This window comes from Heteronotia binoei, chromosome 1, assembly GCF_032191835.1.
Source record: "Heteronotia binoei isolate CCM8104 ecotype False Entrance Well chromosome 1, APGP_CSIRO_Hbin_v1, whole genome shotgun sequence".
NCBI classification, from domain to species: Eukaryota; Metazoa; Chordata; class Lepidosauria; order Squamata; family Gekkonidae; genus Heteronotia; species Heteronotia binoei.
In genome coordinates this window covers 56,320,420-56,348,347 of record NC_083223.1, presented here as the reverse complement: position 1 = coordinate 56,348,347, position 27,928 = coordinate 56,320,420, and the positions used below count along the sequence as shown (strand labels likewise).

General features: G+C 42.0%; 1 protein-coding gene across 5 annotated transcripts in view; it reads right to left on the bottom strand.

The window, feature by feature from the left end:
• The window catches only part of DLGAP2 (DLG associated protein 2), a 662,574-nt gene that overhangs the window by 218,707 nt on the left and 415,939 nt on the right, over positions 1-27,928 (bottom strand). For 2 of the 5 annotated variants that reach the window (XM_060234802.1, XM_060234811.1), the window contains exon 4: positions 19,643-19,675. The exons of the other annotated variants lie outside the window; for them this stretch is intronic. In XM_060234802.1, the coding sequence (XP_060090785.1) occupies positions 19,643-19,675 (33 nt within the window). The remainder of the gene's footprint in view (positions 1-19,642; positions 19,676-27,928) is intronic. 5 annotated transcript variants of the gene reach the window in all.

Sequence of the window (27,928 nt, the reverse complement as noted above, 5' to 3'; positions counted from 1 at the left end):
ATAAGTCTTCCCTTATGGTATTGCTTTTGTCATGAGGATATTACATCTCATAAGCACTTAAAATGCAATGAGAAAATGAAAAACTACTCTCTTCCCTTCAACAGCCGCCTCAAAATAGTTCATTCTTTGCTATTAGGATTGCTGTGTGAAGTACAGCTGTGCAAGTGTCATGGTGAATAATTAGAGAGGGAGAGAGAAAGAGGAGAGACCACTCCCCCGTTCTTGTGCCATTTTGTAAACCACAGTGATCCTTTCTGTAACATTAATTATTTGGAGATGCTCTCCTGCTGTACAGCCACATTGTTTTACTTTCCTTCAAAATGGTAATTTGGGAATAGCTTGTGACCCACCAGATGGAATGTAGCCCACCAACCACGCGTGGCAACCAACCAAAAGAATGATAAAGCTCCTGGGTTTTGCTACCTGTCAGAGACTATAAAGAGAAGGATGTAGGTGGTTATCAAACATCTGGCAGGCCACAATCTAAGGCTGCTGAGCTATGCTGGGCTTAGTACAACTTGAGTTGGTCTGCTGTTGGGCTAAATGAATATTGGTCCTTTAAAGCTTATAATAGTAGATTACTATGCAGTTTTTAAAGTCTTTTGTACAAAAAGAGCATATATCCAAGTTAGAATTCTAAGTTGATTTATTTTTTAAAAAATAAAAAATATAAATTACCCATTTAGAAGTTCTTAGGCTAGCACCCCTCTAATTGTGCTGGGGCGGGCAATTAACTGATAAATAGTCTTTCTGATTTTGAAGGTAGAAGTCATGGTTTAGGGCTCACTAGACCAGTAGCCCTGGATGCAGAAAGGGAGCCAGTCCAACCTGGAGTTCAGGTGTACTAGGAGCAATCATGGCTCAGAGGGCCCCCAGGTACCAGGGCAGGAAGCAGAGTCACATGCCACACTGCTGAGATGGCACTGCACATTGCTAGCCAACTTCCCCGACTTCAGCAGGCTTCAGAGGAGGAACAACTGGGACCAAGGATGGGCAAAGCTCAGATGACTTGCAAGACATCCAAGAGTTGGATGGAGACTGTAATGCTTGACTGGTAATAATCACAGCTTTTTTTTGTAGTGCAAAGTGTTAAAGCTGCAGTACTGCAGTCCTAAGCTCTGCTCACGACCTGCGTTCGATCCTTGGTGGAAGCTGGGTTTTCACGTAGCCGGCTCAAGGTTGACTCAGCCTTCCGTCCTTCTGAGGTCAGTAAAATGAGTACCCAGCTTGCTGGAGGGAAAGTGTAGATGACTGGGGAAGGCAATGGCAAACAACCCCGTAAAAAGTCTGCCGTGAAAACGTTGTGAAAGCAACATCACCCCAGAGTCGGAAACGACTGGTGCTTGCACAGGGAACTTTTCCTTTCCTTTTTGTAGCAGGAACGCCTTTACATATAAGGCCACACATCCTGATGTAGCTACTCCTCCAAGTGCTTATAAAGCTCTTAGTACAGGGCCTACTGTAAGCTCTTGGAGGATTGGCCTAATATGCAAAGGAGTTCCTGCTACAAAAAAAAGCTCTGGTAATATTTAATTCCTAACCAGGCTGGGCTGAGGAGCCTCCCTGATTTGTTCTTGGAACATGCAACAAACCCCAAAAGAAGAGGAAAGTGATAAGGATGAAGAAAAACGTGAGACTGAGGCCCAAGGCACTGGGGAGGCAGACTTGGGTTCTGGAGAGATGACTAGGCACCACCATTTTGTGCATTTCGCCTGTTCTTGTTGACATATTGCAGCCTTGTTACATAGACACAGTCAACTTGCTTTTTACATATATATTTTTTCATTTAGAATTGCTATTTTCCCTATTACATTTCTATTTTTACATAGTCTAAATCTGTATTTTTCTATGACACATATTTTAAATGTTTTTCCAGTTACAACTGTCTTCCAGTAAAGAAAGAACAACCTCAGATTCAGAAACTACAGGACAGATTTATATATATATATATATATATATATATATATATATATATATATATATATATATATTAAAGATGCCATATATATACTTTAGCCAGAGATCTTAAATAAAATAATAGTGAACTATGGTTCCCATAGAAACAGGAAACAAGTTTTAGCTAACGTTGTTGGTTTCCATACTAGGAATTCCATTGTCATCCTAGTTTGCATGCACAAAAATGAATTATTTCCCACTAAAAGCTTGTATTATGACAGATGTGACACAAAAAATATCATGGTGCTTGACTGAAATGTTCTGCTCTCAAATACCAGCCAATGATTTGTTCTTCCTTTAGTTTTTATTTCCTAGCATGCCCCATCATAATGCTAAATCACGGCCTGCATCAAAATGAATCCCAAGGATAAGTACAATTCACCTTAAAATGGATTTTTGCAAGTCTGTTGACTTTGTCAGCTTTTCTTGCATGTAGAAGTTCCCAACACCTATTGTTATAATTGTGGAAGAATACAAGTCAAAGAACAGGGATTTGCATCCAGATATTAAACCCAAATATTCCCTACCACTCTCTGGTGGTCTTTCTGTAAGGCACAATGACTTCCTTTACTAGACAAAGGTTCTCATTTGGTATAAAAGGTTGTGAAATTCAACACTATTAAAGTAATTAGTCTAATCCACAATGCTGCTGAATAATGAGGAACCCCTCAAAATCACAACTGATACCAATCAAAATGCCTGCCCCCACCCGCACCTTGAATTTCAAGTTCCCGGTCTGGACTGGTCTACACTCTTGGCTTATCCTGCCTCATGCTTTTTAATTCATGTATGCTAATTGGTGCATACCAGGGAGTTTCTTTTGACTCTGTCATTCTCCCTTCCTCTCGTGAAAGGACAACCTTCACAGCACAAGTAACCTCACAAATCACACAGCCTTGGTGGAAAATATTTAATTTTCATTCTGCTCATCATGACACAGAATTAAAACTGCCCTTTGATTTTGGACAAACTGCTAGGAAATCAGTTTTCTGTTTTCGATTTCAGTTACTCTGGAAGAAAACATATCTGGATTCCTAGCTGTGTCATGTACACAATGGACCCAAGAAGTAACAAAAATCTCCTCCAAAATTCTACCAGATACCAGGGAGGGAGTAATAGGCAATAAGTAGGGGTGTGCATTCAGCTAATTCTGAGCTGGAAAAACCTTATAGGTATTTTCTGGATATTATTTCAGTCAGATGTTGATTTGGCCATTTTGGCCATTTGGCTGTTTTTTGGCTGGTCCCCTCAAATCCTGAACATATTCACAGTTTTTCAAGATTGCTGGATAGCTGAAGTTCTACTCCCTTTAAACCCCTTCCAGGTGAACTCGCTCACTGGATAAAGTGTTTAAAGGGATTGCAAGCCCTTTAAACACCTTCAGAATTCACTTCCCAAGTCATGCCATTCATGTAGCTCAGAGAAGGCATTTAAAAGGAACCAAAATCCCTTTAAGCATATTTTTCCCTCCAGTGTAACTAATGGAGGATTGGAGCACCCCTTAGTTCAATTTTGAAACTTGGGGGGGGGGGGTTAGGAGAGGCGCTTGTAGCTATGCTGCAAATGTAGTGTCTTTATCATATGAATTAATCCAATTATCCCAGTTGTTGCCAACTAAAAACATGTACTTTTGAGTTTCTAAAATAATTAAAAACAATTAAAATCATGGAGCAACTGATAGGTGAGGTTGATTTGTCACCATCTTGAACTAGAACTCTAGCCTTTATCTTTTTTAAAAAAACAGCCTCCTCAGAGCTCTAGATACTCCTCTAGATACTCCCTGTAAACTCCTGGAGGATTGGCTACAACAGGGCTGTGTGGCCTAATATGCAAGGAGTTCCTGCTCCAAAAAGGCCCTGCCCAGATCAATTCTCTATTATATCCTGTGGTGACCATTGACTATAATGGTCCCCATAGGTTATAATGGAGCCAAAATATTGGAAATCCTGAATATTTACCAAATCCCAGTATTGGAATTTGGGAATATAGGGAAATACTGATATTTTCCAGGTTCAATATGCCAGAACTCAAAAAATACTGGTTTGTTTGTTTTGCACACCCCAAAGAAGTTGAAACCAAGAAACGAACCCCTTATTGGGCAGCTGCGTGCAAGACGTTGGCTTGATACTAACCAAATATATAATAAGCATTGCTGTTTCAAGTTTATGAACCTATATTGATTTATGGTTTAAAGGTTTAAAGAAGAGGATGTGTTTAGTCATGCTCTTAAAATAGTTTTTGCTCAACATCTGTAAACAAACATTTACCTGCTTAACATTCTACCCTGTTACAATTAGGAACATTCATATGCTGAATAAAACGTGTGTGTGTATTTGTGGTCTTTCTGCAGCTCAAGAGGCATCACACTTGAAGTATTTGAAAAGGAAAGGGAAGGAATCTCCTTCTTGATATACGAATAACAAAACAGGGTTGATTCCAAGGAATTTGCCTTGTGCTTACATAATTGGGAAGTAGGAAGCAAGGGGCCATATGTAACTTTGCTTAGGAGTGTATTATTAGTTAATGGGCGTTTTCGCACTGACCTTCAAGTGGCGCGACCACCCTCTTCACACCGGAGGATCTGCGCGGATTTCGCACAAGAAGCGCCGGAGCACCCAAAAGAGCCGGCGACTTCCGTCGCAAAAGCCGCTCAAACGTTTTCCTGCTTCTTGGCGGTTTCCGTTTGAGCGGGTTTCGCGACGGAAGTTGCCGGCTCTTTTGGGTGCTCCGGCGCTTCTTGTGCGAAATCCGCGCAGATCCTCCGGTGTGAAGAGGGTGGTCGCGCCACTTGAAGGTCAATGCGAAAATGCCCAATAAGATTTGGGCTGCAATCCTAAGAGCACTTTCCTGGGCTAACAACATGGGACTTACTTCCTAGTAGACCTGCTTAGGATTGTTCTTGAACCTATTTTAAACTCTCAGTTCTCCCCCCCCACACACACACACATCTAGTGATGGCAGTAGAAAAAACAATAACGTTGGGATATAAGAACATAAGAGAAGCCATGTTGGATCAGGCCAACGGCCCATCAAGTCCAACACTCTGTGGTCGTTTTCGCACTCACCTTCCGCCGGCGCGACCCCCCTCTTCACCGCGCAGGATCTGCGTGGATTTCGCACTAAACGCTGCGGAGCAGCCAGAAAAGCCGGAAGCTCCCGGCGCAAAAGCCGCTCAAACTGAAACCGCCAAAAAGCAGTTTGGCATTTGCGCGGCTTTTGCGATGGGAGCTTCCGGCTTTTCTGGCTGCTCCGCAGCGTTTAGTGCGAAATCCGCGCAGATCCTGCGCGGTGAAGAGGGGGGTCGCGCCGGCAGAAGGTGAGTGCGAAAACGACCTTTGTCACACAGTGGCAAAAAATTTTATATACACACATACACTGTGGCTAATAGCCACTGATGGACCTGTGCTCCATATTTTTATCTAAACCCTTCTTGAAGGTGGCTATACTTGTGGCCGCCACCACCTCCTGTGGCAGTGAATTCCACATGTTAATCACCCTTTGGGTGAAGAAGTACTTCCTTTTATCCGTTTTAACCTGTCTGCTCAGCAATTTCATCGAATGCCCACGAGTTCTTGTATTGTGAGAAAGGGAGAAAAGTACTTCTTTCTCTACTTTCTCCATCCCATGCATAATCTTGTAAACCTGTATCATGTCACCTCACAGTCGACGTTTCTCCAAGCTAAAGAGTCCCAAGCGTTTCAACCTTTCTTCATAGGGAAAGTGCTCCAGCCCTTTAATCATTCTAGTTGCCCTTCTCTGGACTTTCTCCAATGCTATAATATCCTTTTTGAGGTGCGGCGACCAGAACTGCACACAGTACTCCAAATGAGACCGCACCATCGATTTCTACAGAGGCATTATGATACTGGCTGATTTGTTTTCAATTCCCTTCCTAATAATTCCCAGCATGGCGTTGGCCTTTTTTATTGCAAACGCACACTGCCTTGACATTTTCAGTGAATTATCTACCACGACCCCAAGATCTCTCTCTTGGTCAGTCTCTGCCAGTTCACACCCCATCAACTTGTATTTGTAGCTGGGATTCTTGGCCCCAATGTGCATTACTTTGCACTTGGCCACATTGAACCGCATCTGCCACGTTGACGCCCACTCACCCAGCCTCAACAGATCCCTTTGGAGTTCCTCACAATCCTCTCTGGTTCTCACCACCCTGAACAATTTAGTGTCATCCACAAACTTGGCCACTTCACTGCTCACTCCCAACTCTAAATCATTTATGAACAAGTTAAAGAGCATGGGACCCAGTACCGAGCCCTGCGGCACCCCACTGCTTACCGTCCTCCACTGCGAAGACTGCCCATTTATACTCACTCTCTGCTTCCTATATATATATATTTCTGAGTATTGGGCTGAAAAATCTGTGGAAGACTGGGACCTTGGCCAGCCTGTTATCTTTCCTCAACCAATTAAAAGACAAGCCAGAAGAACCCAATTGATCCTTGGTGGTACTATACTACTGCTGCTACTACTACTACTACTACTACTACTACGAAACTCTGCATCTAGCTTTTATGACCCTTGGGGAAAAAGAGCAGAAAGGAAACAAGCACTGTATTAATACAATATTGCCACTGAATTAAGCAATGGATATAGTCAGACATTTTAATTTTGAAATTATTAGCTCATTTTGCAGAGTTGATCAGAGCCCGTGTCCTTGGATATATTAGATTGTGCAAACAACTTCCCCTGAAGTTAAGCAGAACTGTGAAGCTATGAAGGCATTCATGCACACTTTTGTATTACAAAATATAGCTTCTAATATTTATGATTACAAAATATGTGTGTTGTTGTTGGGGGAGACAATCTGCAGGACAGGATAATCTTCCTGATCAATATTCTGCATACCCATTGTATCATATTTGTTACATATTTTATATTATTATATACTTCCTATGTATAGCTCTGCATTCTTTTCAATCCCTGGCTTGGGGTGAGGGGAAACCTTGACAACAAAGAGGCTTCCTGAGCTCCAGCATTGATTTTGCTGGGTCACAAATTGTGCAAGCCTATCTAATACTGTAAAGTCTGTATCTGAAGAAGTGTGTGTGGACACAAAAGCTTATACCTTGAATAAAACTTTGTCAAGTCCTAACTCTGACGCCCCTGGGTCTCAGCTTGGTGCAACAGGGTCCTCCAGAGCATGACTTTCAGTTAACTGGCTTGGCTGTGGCCTCAGACAATGCAGGAAGAGGGGAGTTGACAGGCATCCAAATCCCTCTCTCTTGCACGTAGTTTCCCTGATGCTCTCCCGGCACCTCCGGGCATCTTCTGTGCTCTTCCTCCTCTCCTTGGTTGACTTAAGTCTTCCCCCTCAGGGCAGAGCCCCACCAAGCTGTCTTATCCCCATCCTTACCAAGCTGTCATACTCCCCTCCTCCCCAGGTAGGGTTCAACTGATGGACAACTCCTGGGCCCATTGGAGCACTTTCCCCCAGGTTCCACCTCCTGGCCTTACCCTCTGCATAGGGTGGGGCTGTTGAGTCTGTGGAAGAGAAGTGAAAGTACTTCATTTGCATATTGGGAGGAGTGTATGTAGGAATGACTAGAAGAAAAGAAACTGGGTAGTGGGAGGAGCAGAGACCTAGTCACTTGGGCTCTCCAAGGACTGAAGTGCTGAGGCCTCAGCTGAAGAGATTTTTGTCTGGTGTGGGCCCTCTGTTTTTTGGAACTGACTGTTTTTCTGGAGATTAGCCCCAGACCACCTGCCTATGAACTGAAGCTGACTTCTTCTGTTGGATGGTGAGGAGAGAGGCCCTGAGCACTTTCCTTCCCACTGGAGGCCTGCTGCTTCTGAGGGACTGAGATAGGGTTGCCAAGTCCAATTCAAGAAATATCTGGGGACTTTGGGGGTGGAGCCAGGAGACATTAGGGTGGAGCCAAGATCAAGGCTGTGACAAGCATAATTGAACTCCAAAGGGAGTTCTGGCCATCAAATTTAAAGGGATGGCACACCTTTTCAATGCCTTCCTTCCATAGGAAATAATGAAGAATAGGGGCACCTTCTTTTGGGGCTCATAGAATTGGACCCCCTGGTCCAATCTTTTTTGAAACTTGGGGGGTATTTTGGGGAGAGGCACTAGATACTATGCTGAAAATTTGGTGCCTCTACCCCAGAAAACAGCCCCCCCCCAGAGCCCCAGATACCCGCAGATCAATTCTCCATGATTTTCTATGGGAATAAATCTCCATAGGAAATAACAGAGTTCCCAGCAGACATTTCCCTCCCCTCCCCCCGCTTTCTGATGACCCTGAAGCGGGGGGAGGGCCTCCAAACCGGGGGATCCCCTGCCCCCACCTGGGGTTTGGCAACCCTAGACTGAGACTGGACCAGCTTCATCAAGAAGGCAGCACTTCTGGGACACTGACTGCTGGATCTCTGGTTTGGGAAGGGAAAGTACTTTGGGGGTGGGGAGCACCATACCCTGTGTACAAAACTGTTTTTACTTTTATAATAAATAGTTACTTTGCTTAAGTCAAGGTGTGTGCAAGGGAGGGGGGATTTAAGAAAGAAGGCCTTAAGCCTTGTACTTGCCCTTACTTCCAGTGCCTGGAAGTAAGGGCAAGTAATCTATCTATCTATCTATCTATCTATCTATCTATCTATCTATCTATCTATCTATCTATCTATCTATCTATCTATCTATCTATCTATCTATCTATCTATCTATCTATCTATCTATCTATCTATCTAATCTATCTATCTATCTATCTATCTATCTATCTATCTATCTATCTATCTATCTATCTATCTATCTATCTATCTATCTATCTATCTATCTATCTATCTATCTATCCTAATCAGAAGAAGAAGAAGAAAACAACATTGGATTTATATTCTGCCCTCCATTCTGAATCTCAGAGTCTCAAAGCGACTCACAATCTCCTTTATCTTCCTGCCCCACAACAAACACCCTGTGAAGTAGGTGAGGCTGAGAGGACTCTCAGAGAAGCTGCCCAAGCTCTGCGAGACTATGTCTGACCAGTGAGCATTCCAACAGCTGCAAGTGGAGGAGTGGGGAATCAAACTTGGTTTTCCCAGATAAGAGTCCACACACTTCACCACTACACCAAACTGGCTCTCTGGGGTTTTTCATCTTTCCTGAGTTGGAACTGATCTTTACCTTCCAGATGGTAACATGCAACCCATGGAGCTGAAAACATAGCACAGGAAGACACATGGCAAAAAAAGGGGAGACCAGAGCAGTGAGGAGGGGGTTCCATTTTTGCAAGCATGAATACAGCCTTGGAGGGTGGGGGAGAGTGGAGGCCAGGGTAAGCTGAGACAAGAGAAAGAAGGTAGGTACTATAAGTACTATGTAGTAACTTACATATTTTAATTTTGCTATATTTGACCGGAAGTTTAGAAGGAGCTTGTAAAATTGTGCAGTTTCATACTCCAAGTCTTCCCTTCCACAAAGGGATTTTTGTTGTTGTTGTTTCACTGTTAAGGAGAGGATTTTACTGAACTGGTAGTGGAAGCAGTCAATCATGACACATTGAATCTGGCCAGCAACACCCATGACACCAGGAAAAAAAGCAAAACCATGAAGAAATCGCAATCCTGATATGTTAAACAAAAATCTTTGTAAAGAAGTGACTCACTCTGGATGTTATATAATGGAACAGTTATTTGCCTTTTACAACTGTTCTTCCCTCTTGGCTTTAATACTTCACTAAATCAAGCTCCACAAGTCTAGGATCTGCTCTTTGATCAGGGTTTTTTGTTTTGCCTAAAGAATGTGTGAATTAGTTGCTCCTACAGTCATGATATTGTAAAGGTTTGTATATTGTGTTTGAGCCACTGCACTAAATAGATGTTACTTTAAATAATATTATTAGGCTCATTCTGAGCTCTCTGCTCACAACCTGAGTTTGGTCCTGGTGGAAGCTGGGTTCAGGTAGCCAGCTCAAGGTTGACTCAGCCTTCCATCCTTCCAAGGTTGGTAAAATGAGTACCCAGCTTACTGGGGGCAAAGTGTAATGGCAAACCACCGCGTAAAAAGACTGCTGTGAAAACACTGTGATACAGCATCACCTCAGAGTTGAAAAAAACTGTTGCTTTCACAGGGGACTACCTTTACCTTTTTTTTAAAAAAAATTGTGCAATATTTTCAGTGCAATAAAATGAAGTGATATTGCTTTTTTTAAAAAATAAAAAAGCTAAGACCAGTAAGATCCAAAATCCAAAAGCAGATGCAATCAGATTCCCAAAGGCCTGTCTTGTATTTTTAAAAATTATTTCTTTAATCAGAAAGACTGTTGTGTTAACCATTTGAGCTCCTCCTGTTCCAAATGATTAATTCCAAAGATGTTCCATCAGAATTCCTGAACTTTGAGTGGAGCCCCTGGGTCTTCGCAGCCAATAATCTTCTCTTCGCTTCTTTTGTTCTGCTTTATTTCTTCATTCTTTCGTTATTTTTTTCTCAAAGGAACCCCCATCTGAGATTTCACAAGCCTTGGAGCTGCACCTCCATGTACACTAATACAGTAAATGCTCTCTCAGGGAAACTGAATTGACTATGCCTTTCCTGGAGGCTGGAAGTCTTGCCAGTTTCATTTTCACCACTCTGGGAGAGAACTGATTAACCAGGGCTTTCTTAGCAGTCCAAAGCTTTGGTGAATGTCATTCAATTAAGTAGGCAAATTTTGAATTTGGTGGATTTCATTTTCCATGACGTTTACAGCTGTTGAAAGCCTTAGTCAATTTCATTTCAGTGACCTTTGTAGTTGTTTGCACTCTCATGCAAACTACGGTATTATAGTCAGTGGTGGTCCAGTGCATTGAAGATAAAATGACCAACCCTTTAAACAATTTAGAAATACTTGATCAATTTCTGTGCGACATAGGACAGTCATCTTCAAAGTGGTGCTTGTGAACACCCTGGTGCCCACCTACACCTTTTCTGGTGGCAGCCAAGTTCTTTTAGAAAATGGGTGTGGTCAGGCAGGGCTTGGCTTCCCAAACCTCCCGCTCTGGCGGGAGACTTCTGGGTTCGCAGCCTCATCTCCCGCTATTCAAAACTCTGGAAGCGGGGGTGGGGGGTGGAGGGGGGGAGAACATACCTTTAGGCTTCATGTTGTAGAGCTCCTGAGCCGTTTGCAAAATATCTGCCCCTTTAAGGCTGGGCAGGAAGCAGGAAGCAGAAAGGGCTTCTGAGAACGGCCCCTCCCTTTCTTTGCTTTCGTTTTCACAGGAAGTAGAGTTGTCCGGAGGAAGATCTGGTAAGTATGTGTGTGTGAGAGGGAGGGGGCAGGGGATTCCCTAGTTTGGAGGCCCTCCCCCCCTTTAGAAAGCATGGGGGGGGGAGGGAAATGTCTACTAGGCACTCTATTATTCCCTATGGAGAACGATTCCCATAGGGAATAATAGGAAATTGATCCGTGGGTATTGGGGGCTCTGGGGGGGCTATTTTTTGAGGCACCAAATTTTTCATATAGCATCTAGTGCCTCTCCCCAAAATACCCCCCAAGTTTCAAAACGATTGGACCAGAGGGTCCAATTCTATGAGCCCCAAAATATGGTGCCCCTATCCTTAATTATTTCCTATGGAAGAAAGGCATTTTAAAAGGTGTGCTGTCTCTTTAAATGTGATGGCAAGAACTCCCTTGGAGTTCAATTATGCTTGTCACATCCTTGTTCTTGGCTCCACCCCCAATGTCTCCTGGCTCCACCCCCAAAGTCTCCTGGCTCCACCCCCAAGGTCCCCAGATTTTTCTTTAATTGGACTTGGCAACCCTAGGCAGGGCTTTTACACAGTAGGGCTTCTGAAGGGCTACTAGGCATCTGATTGGTTATGTGGATTTTTTCAAAAGCATGTTTTATGTATGCAAGGAAATATTTAAATTGGCCATTAGACATCTGATTGGTTATGCAGATTTTGTAAAAAGCATGTTGTATGCAATAATCCCTCTAAACTGTGGAGTCTGAGCAAAAATTCTACCTTGTGAGCTACTGGCATGGCTTTTTTTTGAGCAGGAACACACAGGAACACAGTTCTGGCTGCCTTGGCATCAGGGGGTGTGACTTAATATGCAAATGAATTCCTATTAGGCTTTTTCTACAAAAAAGCCTTTTGTGAAACAGTGGTGACATCAGGGGTGTGTGGCCTAATATGCAAATGAGTTCCTGAAGGGCTTTTTCTACCACAAAAGCCCTGGCTACTGGCATTAAAGCTGTGAACTACTGCATAAATTAGCTTGTTTTGGGGCCATCCTTCCTGAGCTAAGACAAAGATGGGTGAGCCGAAGGCTAAAAAACTGTGAGCTAGCCCACACTAACTCAACTTAGAGGGAACACTGGTTGTATGTATATCCATTTTAAAAGGCATCCTGTTACACAGAGCTTCTGCCTGACATATTGAAGAGTTATTATGAGTGTTGTGTATAAACCAGGGGTTTTTTTGAGTAGGAATGCACAGGAATGCTTATGTTTATATTTAATTTGATTTATACCCCGCCCTCCCCGCCAAGGCGGGCTCAGGAATGCAGTTCCGGCTAACTTGGCAGCAGGGGATGTGGCTTAATATGCAAATGAGTTCCTACTGGGCTTTTTTCTACAAAAAAACACTGTGTGAAACAATGGTGACATCAGGTGGTGTGGTTAAATATGCAAATAAGTTCCTGCTTTTTTTCTACATAAAAAGCCCTGTGGATAACCTTGCTCCCTGACATTTTTTGGTTGGCTTTATCTCTTGCAGCAGCCATTTTCTGCTTGCACCCACCACTCTATGTCTGAATTACAAAGATACCCACAAGCTCAGAAAGGTTGGGGATCCCTGCAGCAGAAGTATATTCATTTGGGAGGAAAACAGCATTCTGTTCATCACTTTGCTTGAGACTCTTGGATCAGAAACCCCTGAAAATCTCAGATTTTTCTAAAACCTCCTGTAAGTGCAGCTCTTGGAGCCAAGTAGACATCAATGCTTCAACTGCCTGGTCAACATAAAGTAGCTACTGTTAAATAAGAGTTTTTGGCTTTGCCGTATTTGCACAAAGCCGAGACATTTTGGAATCTAATGGTACAAGTGATCACCAAAATATGACAATCAGCTGGAGCTACATTTCCGTGTCTTTTCAACACTTATGCTAGTTGTATTCTGCCCTTCCTCTACATTGGTTTTAATCAATACTAACTGTGCTGGCGGCAACTGGAAGATGAGCCAGTGGCAATATTTTATTGTGCCAACTAAAACAAGAATAGTAAAGACCAGCCGTCAAAAATTATACTCAGATCTTTCTATCCATCAAGCTAATTCCATGGCAGTTTGACAAATGGAACACATTCATAGTTTAAATAAGCCTTATTATAATAAAAGTGAAATAATGGCATATGGCCTTAAATCTTTATAACAAGCAGTATAACAATTACAGGCTGTACAATATCTGTATCTTTACAATTCTGTGTCGGTAATTTCACTTCGTTTTATAGTTTGGGATATGTACCAGAAACCGGCATTCTAAACGTTCCATACAGAGATAAGTGTCTAGAATTGTGCAGACTTGAAAGGGGGGGGGGGGGGAAGAGCTCACCAATGCATTTCTCCTCATAATATGCAAGGGGTTCATGATTCCCTCTGTTTTGTTGCAAATGACAGGTTTAATTACCATCTGCCATCATTCAAAAGTTTATTTTAAAGCTGAGTATTTTGAACATTATTGATTAATGCAATAACTAAGGGGGGGGAAGAACCCTGTTCTTAAAAACAGAACTAAAAACTATGCTGTGAACAGCAATGAAAATATGAGCAGCAATAAAAAATTGGAACTCTTGAATAAAAGATATAACACTGTAATTCTAAGCAGAGTTACCTGCTTCAAAGTCAACTGAAATCAATGGTAAAGGTGTGACATTGCTTTATGGTGTTTTACGGTATTTATAGATGTAGGGCATTTTTTGTTCTGACAAATTCATGCTGGTAATTATTTTCAATATTGCAATGAATGATGTAACAAGAGAAATGAAGTGTGTTGGAACCAGGGTTAAAAACTGTAAGTCATGATTTCAAAGGACAAATACAGTACTTAAATCGCATTGAAACCAGCAGAACTGGAAAGATGTTTCCTTATAGTTCAGTTATGCTAACTGCTTAAGTTCCTTCATTCACATTCTCCCTGAAAGAATAGCTTAATAGTTTGTAGGTGCTGAGAACCTGAATTCTCAGGTGAAACAAAAGCAAGTTTCAACAATTTATGCTGATATACTGTGGGAATCAAGAGATCATGGCACTGTATAAAGCCAGTAATATCTTGATGCAGAATTACTGGCATTATCTGCCAAGAACAGCACCACAGCACCTACACTATTTCTGGGCTTATTTCAAAGGAATTTTTAAAATATGTTATCTCTAACATCCTATCTGGCACAAGCCAGGTTTACTTGAAGAAGGGCCTGCTTTCAGTTATACTTTCCTGATTCTGGAGGAAATAACAAATCTTTGCTGCAGGAGTTACTTTTGTCTTCAGCAGCCAGAGTGGCTGCCCAACATTTATGGAATTCATTACTGCTTGAGGCTTGCCAGATTTAAAACTTTGGCCTGTCTTTATATCATCTAGGAAGACTTTTTTCCTCTTCAAGCTGGCTTTTAACCTCTAAGCATGATTGGATTTGGTTTGATTTTATCATTCTCCATGCTGGTGAGATAATGCTTCTGATTTATAGTACAATCCTAAGCAGAATTACCCCCTTCTAAGTAGACAGTGGGGCTTAAAAGGATGTAACTTTGCTTAGGACTACACTGTCAGTGTACATCAAAAAGTGTGTATATACTTACCTGTCTGTATATGTGTGTGTGTATCTATGCTTGTCTATATGTATATTTGATATTATTCTTAACTTTAAGAACTCATCTCAGTTGCTAGGAAGAGTTTAATTCCTCATGTAATTAAACATATTTGCACACTTAGATATAGATAGAAGACTGCATTAAGTAAAGATAATAATAATAATAATAATAATAATAATAATAATAATAATAATAATAATAATAATAATAATAATAATAATTTATATCCCGCCCTCCCCGCCGAAGCAGGCTCAGGGCGGCTCACAACATAAAAACTTCAACAATTAAAACAATGCATATTATAAATCATACCTACATATAATAAAACATACATTATAAATCAAGTATTATAAATCATACATTAAAACCATCTAAGTTGGTTTGGTGCTAAAATCTTGATGTTACACAGCTTACAGTTTTTCCGTGGCGATGATATTCCTTCTACAGTAAATTTCTTCTTAAGTAAAGGCCAGCTGAAAAAGAGTGGTCTTGCAGGCCCTTCAGAACTGGGCAAGGTTCTGCAAGGCCCGCACCTCCTCTGGCAATTGGTTCCACCAGTGGGGGGCTATAATCGAGAAGGCCCTTTCTCTGGTGACTTTCAGTTTGGCCTCCCTCGGCCCGGGGATCACCAATAGATTTTGAGAACCAGATCGCATTGCTCTCTGGGGAATATATGGGGAGAGATGGTCCCTAAGGTAGGCAGGTCCTCGGCCATATAGGGCTTTAAAGGTGATAACCAGCACCTTGTAACGAATCCGGTACACTATTTGCAGCCAGTGCAGTTCACACAGCCTCGGCTGTATGTGCTCCCATCTAGGGAGCACAATAACAGCCTGGCCGCTGCATTCTGCATTAGCTGTAGTTTCCGGGTTCGGCACAGGGGCAGCCCCATGTAGAGGGCATTACAGTAGTCCAGTCTCAAGGTGACCGTTGCGTGGATCACTGTTGCCAGATCGCCACGCTCCAGGAAGGGGACCAACTGCCTCGCCCGCCTAAGATGAAAAAAGTGGATTTAGCAGTGGCTGCTATCTGGGCCTCCATTGACAGGGCAGGCTCCAGTAGCACCCCCAAGCTCTTGACTTTGCGTGCCGTTTTCAATGGCACACCGTCAAATGCTGGTAGGGAGATTTCCCTGCCCAGACCGCCACGACTCAGGCAAAGGACCTCTGTCTTCGCTGGATTCAACTTCAACCTACTCAGCCTGAGCCATCCTGCCACAGCTTGCAACGCCAGGTCCAGATTTTCTGGGACACAGTCAGGCTGGCCGTCCATCAGTAGATAGAGTTGGGTATCATCAGCATATTGGTGACAACCCAACCCATACCTCCAGGCAATCTGGGCAAGGGGGCGCATGTAGATGTTGAATAACATCAGGAAGAGCACTGCCCCCTGTGGCACCCCACAATTAAGTGGGCGCCTCCGGGACAGTTCACACCCAATCGCCACCCTTTGTCCCCGACCATCAAGGAAAGAGGAAAGCCATTGCAAGGCCAACCCCTGAATCCCTGTGTCAGCGAGACGGTGGGTCAGTAACTGATGGTCGACTGTATCGAATGCAGCCAACAGGTCTAATATGATGTGTAGCATGCAGATTTGCAGGACTCTATACAGCCCACAGTGAGGAAGACCCACTTCTTCATACAAGGGTGATTCCCTGGACCTCTACTTTGAGTTATGATAAAGTACCCAGTGGGTGGATTCTACGCTGTCCTCTTACTCCACTGAAAGGGCAGTTTGAAGTCTGAAACATTTCTCCAGACTAAGGAGCCTTCCTCCAAGTTTAGTGACTATTTCATTTAAGGAAGCGTTACTTAAGTTTGCTCCTTAGGCCAAAGGAAGACACCCTGGAGGGTGATTGACTTCACTGGTATATCAAATGTATCTGAAATCTATTTAGAGATAATACTTCTGCTGATGTAACCTCATATAGTCCCGCTGAACTTCTGAATGCTTGCAACGAATAGCGTAGTTTATAATGCATGTCAGAAATCCTACATTGAAACTATGCTAACATGGAAATATAAATATTGAATATTTTACAAGAATGAGTGTGTTTCAACGCATTATAACCACAGCTTCCTAAAACACAATAAGAGGTATCTTTAAATATTTAAGGCAATAGCGTAACACCAACAGGCAATAGCGTAACACTATTTAAGGCAATATTTAAGGCAATAGCGTAACACCAAAACATTAGAATACCAGTGTGACTGGATACAAAGAACAGTGAGCAGACCTCCATTCCATTCTGCAGCTTTTTGGCTGCATCAACATGGAAGATATTCTCTGCCTTGGCCTCCAAATTGCAGCTCCAGGGGAGGGGGAACATCCACATGACCTGTCCTCTAATCATCCACTTTCTAGACTCCTTTGTCCTCAGTATCTTCTTCCTCAAACCTGGAATACAATCGTTTCTCAAAGAACACAGTAAAAGTGTGTTGGCAAGCCCTCTGGATGGGGAGGTGTGCATTTTGAAATGCCCTATACACATCAGCACCATTACTATCATTCTCTTATAGCTAACCTTTTCCTGGCCATACAAAGCTCCATGGAAAGTGTATGTTGTGTATTGAAAGTACAAGTCAGGAAGGGTTTATTTGGCTGCATTTAGTCATTTAAATGGGATATGGAAGAATTACAATATAGAAAATACATCCAATATGATTCAAATTTATAAAGACATCAGAGGGGAATTTTTTTTATACTCTTACACATACTGACTAATGACAACATTCTGCCCTTAGCCAAACTAGTTGACCGCTTCGACAAGCCTCAGTTTAAATTACCTTCTTGAAGGGATGCTCTTGGCTATAAAATCCAATCTCATGGAGTTACTGTATGACATGAAATTAGCATAGAAAGCCTGAACAGATTCTCTTTGAGGAGAATTTTCATTCATCTTCTGGGATTCCACATCAATGTTCAGTCCTCCAGCTTTTTGTAGGCTCTTCTGTTTCACCTTTTGCATCAATGAATTGCCCCATTCTTCATTCCCTCATTCTTCAGATATCTTCATTTACAACCATGGCTTCAAGTAGTACCTACACACTGCCCAGAGTATGCACCTAAAGCAGTTGCTTGGCTTCCAACAGTTGTAATACCAGCTGCTGTAATTCTATGGTGCCTCCTTTCCTTTCAGCCTTTCTTGAGCTGTCAGAAGACAACTCATCAGGATGGTTCCCAGGCAATTTATACACTTCTCTGTCTGCTGTGTAGGACAGTTCTGTGAGTCAGGATAAGAAGAAAGGTCGTGACAAAAACAGTGTCTGTCAATGTGGTGTTCCCAGTGGAATGGGTCACTGGATTCCTTGGTGAACAGTGCAGGACACAAAGATAATCTTGACTATCTGACACATTTGATTAAATGGCAACCCTAATCCATAATCCCACATGAGCAACAGATAACAAAGCTTTTACTGTATCTGAATTTATAGATCTGAGATGTGTGTATGTATGTGTGTGTGATGGACTGCAATTTTAAAAGCTTAGAAGTGCTATAAAAGACTTCTGAACTGGATGCTGAGGAAAATTCTGTTTGATTTCAGCCCTAACTGAGAAAAAAAGAAGTACTGGCAGATTTAGAATTTAACCCTGACAAGAGTGCAGTTTAAAACAGACAGAAGAATTGGGGAAAGTTGGCAACGATGAATGGGTAGTTAGACACAGACCTCCATTCAGACCAAGAAAGGGGATAGATTTTCTAGTGAGAGAAAAAATTCCCTATCTAGTCAAACGGAGTTAGCTCTGAAGATTACAGAGATCCCTGGTCGGGTGTGGTTAGAAACTGCCTTTAGAGACCTTAGGCAAAAAAGGAAAAGTCTCCTGTGCAAGCACCAGTCGTTTCCGACGCTGGGGTGACGTTGCTTTCACAATGTTTTCACAGCAGACTTTTTATGGGGTGGTTTACCGTTGCCTTCCCCAGTCATCTACATTTCCCCCCCAGAAAGCTGGGTACTCATTTTACCGACCTTGGAAGGATGGAATGGCTGAGTCAACCTCAAGCCGGCTACCTGAAAAACCACCTTCCGCTGGGGATTGAGCTCAGGTCATAAGCAGAGCTTAGGACTGCAGTACTGCAGCTTTAACACTCTGCGCCATGGGGCTCTTAGTAGAGATCTTAAGAGTCAGTTAAAAACTCGTGACAATTGAATAGTGGTGTTTTGAGAGAACAGGGCTGGATACTGGAAGGAGTAGAACAAGAGTCAGAGAATACTCAAAAACAAGTGTACTGGATTTGTTTGGGAAAACATTGGAACAAAAGCCTATCAACATAAAGATTTAAGTACTTAGAAATAGCTTAAGAAACTCTCATTTGCCTGAAATTTAAGAACTAAAGTCTGTGCATGTACTGATTTTACCTCAGAGTTATCTATATTGAGTTACCTCAGAAATTTTCAACCCCTAATTTCACCTGACATTTTCCCTCTATGTTAAATAATTTTTAAAGATTTTTTTAAAATTTCAAAATGCCTCTAATGACATTTAAGTTGTTTAAGTTAAAGGGGGCAATCCCAACCCTTCCCTCAAGTTCCTAGGCTGAGCCAGCAGCCAAAATAGTGTACTGTGACAGGGTGGGACAATCAGAGTTCTGCAAAGAAAAAAACGCATTACTGGGGCAGCTCACTCAGTAAAGGGAAACAGAAATGGAGGGAAAATCTTAACTCTGAAGGAGGGAAGTGGACAGGGCCATCACAAACAAACCCTTGTATTTGACTTTTTAAGTCACTGGATGTTAATATCTATTTAGTTAGAACTTGTTTGATGTTGTAAGTTTTATGCAGTGTTAAAAGTTAACCCACACATATGTGACATATGAGCACAATACACCCATGATCACAGTGTAACACACACAAAACATAATTTCCAGTCTGACCACAACTTTACCTGAAAATGCATGCCCTGTTAGAGAATCCAAACCTGGAATTAAAACAGTAAAAAATTTATATGATAAAAAATAATAGTTGAAATCCAATCAAAACTTTCATAAATAATAATTAGGATATGAAATGAATAAAAATTGGAAACTGATTAATACATCTCTTAACTATAGTTTCAGAAGATACTGAGATCTTACTTTAGTTGAACTAGTTTTTAGAATTTATGACCAAAACTTCTATAGTACTTAAAATGTGCCTCACATTCTAGCCTCATTCACTCTCAGAGCAATCCTCTGGGGCTGGTTTCAATTATTGTCATGTTAGAAATGGAGAACCGAAGCCAAGAGTGATTTACCTGAGGTTACAAAACTTTAACTGTATTCAATAGATCCAACAGTGGATTCAACATATTAGCCACTGGTTTACACTGGTTCGTGCAAAGCATTTATATATTTCTTTCTTCCCTGCAATTCCCTCTGGCAGGAGGACATTCTACATACCATGTTACCTGGATGAGATATGAGACTGTTAGATAAACTTATATAGTCTTTGCCTTTATTTGGGTCTGTGTACAATTAGCTTCATTCTGCCTGACTTCCTTAGTCCTTCCCTGAAACCAAGGGGTCCATCTCTTTCCTCCTTCTAGGGAACAGTGCATTCTCCCTCATATCCTGGACCTTCTCTGCTTCCATCTGCCACCACCTCTACTCTTTCAGGCCGTCTACTGGTCATGGCCCTACTCAGCACTGTAGCCAGGAGTTTTTCAGGGGGAGCAGGCAGGGGGCAGTTTAGCATGGTGGAGCTTACTTCTGAGGAAACCTAAGCAGAATGGAATGGAGAAGCTGATTTAGCAAGAGAGAAAATTAATTGCGTTAAAATGCAGGCAGTGATATTTTCTATTATGGTACCTCTGAGCATTAAGATGATGAGGAATGACAACAATACTGTAAGAGGTACAGCATATAAATTTCTCTTCAGCCTAGCAACCCTTTAGACACGCTAATGAAATCCCTGGCCAGAAATGGTCAATTCAGCTAGCAGGGAAATGAAAACAACTTTTACCTACAAAATGTTTTTTTCCCCACCTGTCTCTCTTACCGGACAGACAAGGCACAATTTTCTGGTCAGGTTGGAGAAATTGGGGAGGAGGTGTTGCTTGGTGAGAGCCCTTTCGTAGCTACAGGCCTGGCCCTCATTCTTGTTGAACTAGTCAACCTGTCTTAAAGTCTTTTGGGAACTGGTTGCTGGCTCAAATGAAGGCTGACCAAGGAGTCTTGGGGAGAAATGACACAGATGTTTAAGGCAGCATCACTGGCAAATACCTATGACAGGGCACAGAACTTTATAGCCAAGTTTACAATTGTATAATCTTGTGAGAACAAGCTGATGTGGGGTTAACTAATGTGAAGCCTCCCCTGGAGACAAAAAATGAGCCAACTCAGTGGGTGGGACTCACATTTTTATTTTAAAACATTTATATTTCACTTTTCATCCTAACATAGCTAAAATATACCCATAAAACATATTTCATATAAAATTAATCAATTTGAATACACTCATATATACAACAAATCAAACACAAATAAGCCCTTGCAAAAATGTCCCCTGAAATAAAAAAAAGGCAACAATGATGGGATCCTCTGGATCCCCCTAAAAAGCTCTTTCCATAGCAACAGAGCTGCTGCAGGGATGGCCAAACATGCCTGTCATAGGGTTGCCAGACCCACCCCCCATGGGTGGGGGAAACTCCACTTTCACAGGGTGCTTCCCTACCACCAGCCCGCTGACCAGTGGAGGAAATCCTGCCCCTACTGGCCGAGAAGGTGATGTGATGACATCACATTGTTGATTGTCATGGGTGCTGGGGACCCTGCAGAGGAAGTTGAGCCTGCAGAAGAAGCTGTGCCCCTGCCACCTGCACCAGTGCCCCTGCCTCCTGCTGGAGAAGATCCCAGCCCCCCTGCCTTGCCCTCTCGGGTGGCGCGTGTGCGTGACCGCCTCCGTCAGGACCTCAGGGATCGGAGGAGGGCGGCACGCTCACAAGCAAGACGCTCCCTGAGCCCTGAGTTTTGAGAGGATTCTGGCCCTTCTAAGAGCAAGGATGCTTGAGTTGCAACAGGATCCTGGCTGCCTCTCTGAGCCAGCAATTAGCCCAAATGGGCAACAGCCAGCAGAGGGCTATATAGCTGTAGGCTTTGGGAGGAGGCTTTGTGGAAGCAACTAGTCATCTCCCTGATGTTCTAGCATCCACTCCGGCTTGACTTTGGTTTCTGGACTCCCTGACTTTGGCTTGTGACTTCTGGACTCCCTGACCTCGGCTTCTGGACCTCGGACCTGCGATACTTGTACAGTGATTCGGATTTGGCGCCTCGGACCCTCCTGCTTACTGGCTACAGACCTCGGACTGCCCCTGGACTTTGCCTGACCCGGCCCCAGCCGTGACATTGATGTTGCATTGCGACAATCTAGTTTTTTGGCAAAACTCTATGGTGAAATTGGCTGCAAATCAGAGTTTTGCCCAATGTGATGACATCAGTTCAGGTGAAGATCTGGCAGAAGGCCCCGGAGAGGACCAAGGATCCCCCCCACCGGCTGCCAGATACGACCTGGCAACCCTATTCTGTCACAGAAGGACTCAGCAAATTTTGATTCCTGCAGTGTGCAGTTTGTGTGCATGCTTATACCAAGGGTGATGGTGGTGGTGGAGAGATATGGGCCACATATGCAGAAGACTTTAAAGATAAGAATAAGTATCCTGAAATGAGGCAAATAGCAATCCGGTGGAGATTTTAGATCTGCAATATGATGGAAGCAGCTCTTTCTAGTTATCTGTGATCACATTTTGAACAAGATGCACCTTTCAAATTATCTTCAAGGGTAGAGCACATTACAACAGTTTATCCTAGAAATTACAGAAGTGCCAATCAGCACAAGGAAGGTTGATAACTTACAAATATAGTGTAGATGTGGCGGGGGATTTAGCCACCTGTTCAACTTGCTTTTCTTGCAACAAGGCAAACCCTCCCTTCTTAACACAATTTGCTAGCAATAACTTCACATTGTCAAGCAAAGGTTAATCAGCCTCCTCCAAGACCTCTGACTTCCCCACCAACATCACCCCTGTCTTGTCTGGAGTCAGCTTCAGTACACTTGATTTCATCATCTATCCTCATCTCCTTGACCTCAGCATCCAGGCACTGGCATAGGAGAGAGGCTGCATTTTCTAGAGGCTTAGTTAAAGAAATAGTTAAAACTAGGTGTTATCGGCATTTGATGAGACCCAACTGCAAAGCTCTAATGAAGCCATTCAGGGGCCACACATAAATATTAAGGAACACGGGGACTAAAAAAAAAAAAAACTTCCCACACCCAATCTTAAAAATGAGATGTCAAATATCTTATAACACATTGCACACATTCTCATCCTTTTTGTCTGCACATATTTAAATGTGTCCTTCCCCCCAAGTCTCTAAAGTAACTATGCCAAATGTGGATTAAACAAATAGGATCATAATGGTGGCTGTTTTGCCAAAAATGGTCTCTATGCTACATAACGTTGTGCTTCCTTGAGACCATATTGAACACTTTCATACAAGCCTGGATTTATGTATATTTTATATACAATTTAGCCTTGTTCTGAAACATGTTCCCAGGTCTTCCTTTTACCTATTTTTAAACAGAACATTTAGAATCATAGAATCACAGAGTTGGAAGGGACCTCCAGGGCCATCTAGTCCAATCCCCTGCACAATGCAGGAACTTCACAAATACCTCCTCCTCCCCACTCACAACCCTTCCTGCCCTCCTCATGATCTGCCTAACTCACAGAATCGAAAATACATCAAAAAAGCGGAAAAATAAAAAGAATCCTGAAAATATTTAACAGTCCTGATAATATATTCAGTAGTGGTTCTACAATGTTACAATACAATTCATTACACTCTACAAAAATTCCTAAATCTCTAATACAATTTGCAGAAAAAAAATAAAGTCATAAAAAGACTCTCAGTTCACATGTGTCGATTTTTTGACTTTAAAATGCTCAAAGATGTTCACCCGACTCCGTGGGACGAATAAAGTGCTGGTGCAGTCTGAACGTTAATGCAGACAATTTAAATTTGAGAAATCACATTTCTTCACTCTTGCAGATGTTAAATTGAAACTTTTCATCAATTGTAAAAATGCTGAAAATAGTGGGTCATGAAAAGCCTCAACAGTAAAGCTGCCTGTGGTACTGTTTCAGATTTCCTTTATCTCAGAGACTCCTCCCACTTTCCATCATGCAACGAAATGCTTCTTACAGCACTAGCTCTGGAGAAAACCCTAATTCACAGAATCAGCATTGCTGTCAGATGGCCATCTAGTCTCTGCTTAAAAACCTCAATGGAAGGAGAGCCCATCACCTCCTTTACTACCCAGACAACATGGGGAATGGCCACATCTCAGTTGTAGAGTATCTGCTTGGCATGCAGTAGACCTCAGGTTCAGTTGAAGTTCCCAGCCTCGCCAGTTAAAAAAATCCAGTAGCAGGTGATGTGAAAGATTTCCTAAACAACCTGGAGAACCCTCTTTCAGTCTGAGCAGACAGTATGACTTTGACAGAGTCATGGACTTACTCAGGCAGCTTCCTATGTTCATATACCAGAGATTTACTGCAGTATGGAAAGTACGGTCATTCTGCTTCTCATTCTGGCATTTTACCCAAAGCAAGGAATCTGGATGCCTCACTCATCTAATTTTATGAAGATCTAGCTACCATGTTCTGTATTCATTGTCAGGAAAACCCAGAAAGCAGGAAAGATTGATATAACCTTACATGCCAAATAACTGTAGCATAACCTCACAGTATCTGTGATTCTATTCTATAATAGTCTCAAAATATGGACTCAGAAAAACACTAGTTTTAATTTATTTATTTTTACATAATAATCTGCATTATCAGTACTTTTACTAGTCTACCTATATGATAAAAAACAATCTTTTTTCTTTGAAATCTGAAAGCAGCTGCCACCTATTCAATAGCCATTTTTCTTGCACAGAGAGATGGCTTTATCTTATGTACTTGTGGTAATTCATTTAAATATATGCAAATTTTAATTGCCCATTGACCACCACTGAGAAAGATATGGGTGAGGGCCTTATCTCCTGCTTGTGTTTCAGTTAGAAGAGTTCACATAATAAACCCATTTTAAAAAAATAATTTACAGAAAGGTTTAAAATGTACTTTAAAGCAGCAGATACATTTATCTTTTTTTAAAAAAACCCTGAGGTGACCTTGCTGCTTCCTGATGAATCACAATGATCATCTTGACAGCACAGTTAGTAAGACAGAAACCTTTTAACTAAATAATCAGAAATAAGAAGTTAGTACCTTCCATGATATAATATGGAAAGTCACTGGTAAAAGTTAATTAAATATACTGAAATCATAAACATTTACTGCTGCACATAATGACAGAGAACATCTACTACAAAGCAGAACAAACATATTCTTCAAATGCATGACAAAAAAGAATGAATGAGTGTGCTATTAACTAGGCATTAACAATATGTTTTGTGTTATAAAATATCAAAGCAGCCCTACCTTAGAAATTGCTCATTTGGAAAACTATATTCAAAAGAAGAAGACAGTAGATTTATACCCCACCCTTCTCTAGGAATCAGAGTCTCAAAGCAGCTTAGGATCTCCTTTACTTTCCTTGCCCACAACAGACACCCTGTGAGGTAGGTGGGGTTGAGAGAGCTCTCACAGAAGCTGCCCTTTCAAGGACAACTCTTGTGAGAGCTATGGCTGACCCAAGGCCATCTCAGCAGCTGCAAGTCGAGAAGTGGGGAATCAAAGCTGGCTCTCCCAGATAAGAGTCTGCATGCTTAATCACTACACCAAACTGGCTCTAAATATTGCACTAAATATTGCACTAAATATTGCACTAAATATTGGCACTGAAAATTCAGGTTAGGATTGCAATGCCAGGGTTTTTTAAAAAAGATAAATGTATCTGCTGCTTTTTCCTCTATGATCACTATGAATTATTCAAAACTGGTTGCTGGGAACATTTAAGAGCAGTCTGGGAGTGAGCTTTGGCTCAGTGATACAGAAGTGGCTTGCATGCAGGAAGTCTCAGGTCTGGCCCCAGCATTTACAGTTAAAATGATTTCAAGTAATAGGTATAGGAAAAGACGTTTGTAATTCCCTCATTCCTCTCTGGACCCCTTTTAAAAAATGGGTGTAACATTTACTATAACATTTTCTACTTTTCAGTGTTTTGGCACAGCAGCTAATTTAGTGACACATTACAAATACAAGTTAGTAGACCAACTATCTCAGATTTTTCTCTAAAAAAATCTTAGGTGTAAGCTACCAGGACCGGGAGACTTACTGGTTTTTAATTTCCCCAATAGGTCTAGAACAGGGGTCGAACTCCCATGTTACAAGGACCAGATCTGACGTAAATGGGACTTTATGGGGCTGGGCCATGCATGTCATAAAATGTAATGCCAGGTCGCGGAGACATAAGCTTTATAAAGAATACAGACAAACACAATTATATATTAAAATACAAGCATGCTTAAAACTCTTGCAATATTTTGTTTAAAAACAAAAGATGGGGGAATAGTGGGATTTGGCAATGCAATTTTAAAAATAAAACATCAAGAGAAAGCACAAGGATCACAGCAGAAACTAAAAATATAAAATGCTCTGAGCCTAGGAAAACATGAAATGGCTGGGCATTGCAAGCTTCTCCCCCCCCCCCTCAAGATCTACTCAGATTGGCAATGGCTGTCCGGTTTAATATCCCCCTTTGGCTGTTGGTTCCCAGGGAAGAGTACTCACTTAGCACCGGTTCTCAGGTCCATTCAACAGAGACAAGCTGGCTCCAAGTATCAATCCTTTATTTGCAAGGAGACAACTCCAGGAATCAACAACTTCAACTGGCCATACAAACTATGGAAAGTGAAACTACTTGAGATCCACTCCATTGAAGTACATTGCAGCACAGATAAAGTTGCAAAGAAAATGTAGAGGGAATTTTCCATTAAGGTCTCTGGGTCCAAATAGATTACGCCCAGAGTAGTCTATCTGGGCACAAAAACCTTAATGGAAAATCCATTCTGCATTTTCTTTACAGCTTTGCAAGCCCAGAAGAGCTTCCTGCTGAAGCAGGCAAAGAAGGAGCTGGGAACTTCAACAGCCTCAGAGCTTCAAAGGGTGAGGAGAGGTGGGGGAGGATGGGGGAGAAAAGAGCCACAGCCCTGATTAAAGCCTTGGATGGGCAGGTTGCAGCTCACAAGCCATAAATTTGACACCCCAGTCTAGAAGTTCATCTTTTGTCACTACAATTTCACTCAGTTCTTCAGACCCCTTTCCTGAAAATAGTAGCTGAGGCATGGGTACACACTCCACACTTTCCACAGTGAACACAGAAGCAAAAAATGCATTGAGCTTCTCTGCCATCTCCCCATCTTCCTTTAGCAGTCCCTTTATTCCTTTGTCATCCAAGGGCTCAACAGTTCCTCTGTTTTGGATATATTTAAATATTTATTTATTTATTTATTTCAACTGTGTCTCTGACCTGGATATATCTAAAGAAATATTTATTGTTTGTTTTGATTTTAAGCTGCTCCTCAAATTATCTTTTTGCATGCCTAATTTTTGACTCACATTTCTTTTGCCAGATCCTGTGGTCCCTTCTGTTTAAGTCATTGGCAGGGCCAGCCCTGCTACTGGGCAAACTAGGCAACTGGCTAGGGTGCCAGCCTTCTGGGGGTAACAAATTGGGCTCCCTATGTAGTTATCAGTGTGTGTGGGGGGGAGGGCGAACCAGAAGTTAATCTTGCCTAGGGTGCCAGATAGTCTAGGGCTGTCCCTGTCATTGGGGAAGATCTTCCTTTTCAAAAGAAGTCTTTTTTAGTTTTTATAGCTTCCTTGACTTGTATTGTTAGCCATGTAGGCATTATTTTAGACTTGGATGAAGAAGACTCTTCCTTTCTTGAAGGAAGTGTTTTTCTTATGGGGAAAACTTGGTGGGAGGGAGTCACAGGAGCTGACTTAGTGGATGGGAGTCATAAGATCTAACCACTGATGATTACATTCTGTTTCACTTTCAGTTCAGCAAAAATGTTTAACAAGACAAAAAGTTTTCTTTGAGTTGCTCTGAGAATGTGGGGTTTTTTTAGTCATGAATGTATTTAGTCATAAATACATGCTTTATTGCACCTACTACTACAGATAAACCAATGAGTCCTAAAGTGGGAGATAAATGGTATAAATTACTTGAAGGTCAATTATCAG